At 58.3% G+C, this 4,036-nt stretch overlaps 1 protein-coding gene across 1 annotated transcript in view; it reads right to left on the bottom strand.

Moving 5' to 3' along the window:
* Positions 1 to 4,036, bottom strand: part of RAB11FIP3 (RAB11 family interacting protein 3 (class II)) — a gene marked incomplete at its 5' end in the record, with an annotated part of 34,670 nt that overhangs the window by 785 nt on the left and 29,849 nt on the right. Inside the window, 4 exons of the mRNA XM_010136281.1 lie at positions 347 to 487; positions 1,005 to 1,160; positions 1,596 to 1,733; positions 3,571 to 3,661. Of these exons, the coding sequence (XP_010134583.1) occupies positions 347 to 487; positions 1,005 to 1,160; positions 1,596 to 1,733; positions 3,571 to 3,661 (526 nt within the window). The remainder of the gene's footprint in view (positions 1 to 346; positions 488 to 1,004; positions 1,161 to 1,595; positions 1,734 to 3,570; positions 3,662 to 4,036) is intronic.

Below are 4,036 nucleotides of genomic sequence, written 5' to 3'. Positions count from 1 at the left end.
ACAGACGGACCAACCCACCCCGTGCTGGCTGGTCTGTCCCAGGAAGAGGAAGGTTGTCACAGGGCAGGAAGGTGGAGCTGCCAGCACCAGCACACTGGCAGGGAGCAGCTTCCCCTACTCCCAGGCAGGAGGGCTCGCAGGCAGCATAAGCCCTGCAAGCTCTTCCAGCAGTTGTGTGGGTATTTCCTTGCTCACAACAGCTTTTGAGCGAATTTTGGGAGTGAGCTGTAGCACAGACAGGCCACAGCAGCATCTGCCAGGCCCTCGGCTGGCTCAGAGGAGAGAAGACGCACCAGCTACCCCGGGAAGACACGCTCCGAGGTAAGCAGTACCCTGTGGCACGTACCTCGTCTCTGGAGACAGAGCTGATCTCCGCTGCCAAGGATTCGGAGAAGGAGGCTGAGAAGAGGTTCTTGGCTCCCTGGATGCTCAAGTTAATGATCTGCCCATTCAGTTCGTCGTTCTGCTCCTTCAGATTCCTGTTATCCTGTTCGCAACAGACAAACCAGATGCTGCTGAGGCACGTGGTGCCCTCAGAGCAGTTCAAGCCAGGGGCTTCCATCCTGACCAGCAGCAGCTCACGCAATGCTGGGAACTGCGCAGGGTCTCCTGGCTCAGTCCTAGCAGAGCCTGGAGAACCTCTGGAAATAGGGGATCTGCTGGGGAGATCCAGGGAACACAGCACAGAGGGGCTCTGGAGCACACATGCTTCCTTCAGAAGAAGGAGCCGACCCCTCCTATCCCAGGAGAGCCAGAAAGCAGCGTGCTGCTGGATCCACAGTCACCTCCTCGGGTGGGAGCCCCAGGCGCTGCTGCGCGCTCCTTCAGAAGAAGGAGCCGACCCCTCCTATCCCAGGAGAGCCAGAAAGCAGCGTGCTGCTGGATCCACAGTCACCTCCTCGGGTGGGAGCCCCAGGCGCTGCTGCGCGCTCCTGGGTGTCAGGGTCAGGGAACAGACAGATGGGGCAGGCAGGACGCTTCCCTCCCTGCCCAGCCCCACGTACCTGCTTGAGCTGCTTGATCTCTTGCTCTAGCTCTGTCTCCCGCGTCCTGCTGTTGTACTCCTGGAGTCCCATGCTGCTGCTCCTGCCTCTTCGCTGCTCGGCTTCCAGCTTGAAGAGCTGCAAGTGCTCCAGCTGCTTCCTAAGGTCCTCAATGAGCTGCAGCGCAAGGGAAGAGGACAACTGAGTGCCGTGTCCCCTGCAAGTCTGGCAGCTTGCACTGGGCATGGCTGATGGGACAGACGGGGGAGCAACCCCACTGACTGCTGCAGCAGGATTAACAGACCCTGTCCAGGGGAACACGTGGCTTCCCCTTCCCCTCCCACACCTCTGAGAAACAGGAGAGGGGGAGCTACTTAAATACGTGAGAGCAGCCTGGAAGGACTTTCTTGGAGCACCAAAGATGTTGGCTCTGGGACTGCAGCAGCAGACGGACCCCCCCAGCAATGCAGGCACCCACTCGGGCAGTGCTGGGAACCCCCATCTCACCTATTTCTGGAGAGGCCAAAACCGCTGAGGCCAGTTTCCCCACAGAGCCCCAATTTGGGGGCCCAGCAGGACAGAGCTGTGGCAGGCAGCCCTGACTCTACTGACCTCCTGCGTCGACTCCTTCTCCTTCTGAAACTGGTGCCTCTCCTGACTCAGCTTGTCCCCCATCTTCCTCTTTTTCTCCTGCTCCTCTGTGAGCTGCACGGTGAGGTCTTCGATCTCATCCAGCAGCTTCTGCTTCTCCTGTAACGACACAGAAGGCGACAGTCACAGGGCCTGTCTTCCCTCAGCGCTGCCAGGGCTCCTCCCGCTCGCTCAAGGACACGGCGCACGCTGAGCACGGCGGGGAAGGCTCTTCTCGCTGACGCACTCGGATGCTCTGCCTGCTGGGATTTCATTTGCTGCCCGAGGGCTTCAGAGCAGCTTTGGCAGCAGCAAGAAGAGCCACACACCAAAAGAGCACTGCTAAGAGAGAGGTACGGAGCGAGGACTCAAGAATAAAAGCGCACAGGCAAATATCCACAGCGGTGCAGCTGTCTGGGCAGCATGGTGCTGGGGTGCGACCAGAGCCAGCAGCGGGGCTACGGGCCAAGGAGGGGTGTTACATCATAGGGCCTCTGAGGTCGGAGTTTTGGAAAAGGCAGAAACCCAAGACCTTAAGCCACTCTAGGGATGCTCATTCTTGGTTTCAGATACGAAAGATTTTCATCGAGGACTGACGCAAGGAGGAGTATGACCATTTCAAGGCAGGATGTAGAACACAGCCCAGCTCTCCTGGCTCCGGCCCCTTCTTACACTCAAAGCCTTGGCTGAAGGTTTGAGATGCCAGGTAAAGCTTGTCACTTGGTGATGACACTTCCCTGTACAGCAGCACCCTGCTGCCTAGGACCTGGTCAGCCCCTCCTCAGGCTCACAGCTTCCAGCCTGACTCGCCCTGTGAGGAATGCTTTGCCTTTCAGAAAGCCAAAAATGCCACAAGAACCCAGACACCGGCGGTGCTGGATGGGCATGTGCCACGAAGGGGTGAGGAGCAGCTCCAAGAGGGAGCTCCAGCCACTGGGGCTGGGGTGTCCTCGCCCATGGAGCAGGCCACCAAAAGCACCACAGCAGCAGCAAACGCAACGCTGACCACGAGATGCCGATTTCAGACACCGGCTGAGACAGCAGCTCCTCAGCGGGGCTCCTCTCCTCGGCAGGGAGGGGCGGCAATTTTTGTTAATCCCATTAACTGCAGCACTGCTCTGCAGAGAGATGAAGGATCAAAACCAGCTTCGTGTGGCTGAAACACACCCTAGGTGGGGAATTCATCCTCATGGCCACGGTGGCTTTCCTACTTCCAGCCTCAGCACACTGTGCTTACCAGGTCTTGGCAGACTGCTTCATGGCAGCCGTGCTAGGTAGAGATGGAGCTGCAGCGCTCAGACTGTGAGGGGATGAAATGCCTCAGCTGGGCACACAGGTTTGGTTTCACTTAAATTTGAATCTTAGATCTACCACAAGCTTGAACAGAAACAAACCACAGCCTTTGTACAGATGTGACATCTGTAACGTACGTTCCCTCCAACAATGAGGATCTCGTCCGTCCCGTGGAGGCTGTGGTGCCTCAGCAAGCCTCTCGCCCTGGCCTTGAATCCCGGGCAGGACAAGAGGGGAGAGGACCTCGGAGATAATGCGGCGCTTTGAAGCTCAGCCCGAGGTGGAGATGAAGCCTGCGTGCTCCTCTTCCACCCTGGTAGTGGACTGTCCCCACGGGGACGGGGACAAGTTTCCACAAGAGGGCATGCGTCCCCTCCTAACCAGCCAGGACAGGGCCACACGCGGAGGCTTCACCGTCACCAAGAGACTGACCAGGGGTTGGTTAATCCCAGCTCCTGAGCCAAGCGCTGGCATCCCGCACGGACAGCGGTACGGGACGGCTCTGCTCGGGGGCCGGGTCTGCAGGGACCGGAGGGCAGGAGCAGCTGATTTGCTGCTACATTAAACACGTCTCATGGAGGCCCTTGGTGTAGAGGAGAATTTCAGCTCCAGCCACGCGAGGCAGCAGGTGGGAACCCAGAAACCCGGCTCGGCTTGGGCACACGGTGCTCAACTCCTCCAGTCTTTCGATGTTCGCTCTTAAACAAGGGACGCAGGACCTCAGCTCGCTGTTCTCATCATCCAGCTGCTGCAGCCTGGAACAGGAGAGAGCTGTGTAGGAAACTCACCCAAGTGTAGGAGCCTTGCTTGAAACATCACTAGGGATATTAAACCAGGACCTGCTGAAGGGAAGCCAGCAGGGATTTCTCTTTTCAAAGCAAATTCTGAGACCTCCCACTATTTCTACTCCCAGGAGAAACAGCAGGGTGCCCACAGGACTCCTGGCAAGCCCGTGGTCCAGTGCCATGCCCTTCTCCATCAGGTCCAACGCTGTTCTTGAGGGCAAGGGCTTCATCAGGCCATAGGCAAGGCTCAGCACTAGGCACCGAAAAGCAGACACAGCACCTGGGCAGAGGCAGGGCGGGGGCTCAGAGAGAGCTTCAGGGCTCTGCTCTCCAGGCACAGTAACA

Source organism: Buceros rhinoceros, unplaced genomic scaffold, assembly GCF_000710305.1.
Source record: "Buceros rhinoceros silvestris isolate BGI_N320 unplaced genomic scaffold, ASM71030v1 scaffold5575, whole genome shotgun sequence".
Lineage (NCBI taxonomy): Eukaryota > Metazoa > Chordata > Aves > Bucerotiformes > Bucerotidae > Buceros > Buceros rhinoceros.
This window is presented reverse-complemented; position numbering and strand designations above follow the sequence as displayed.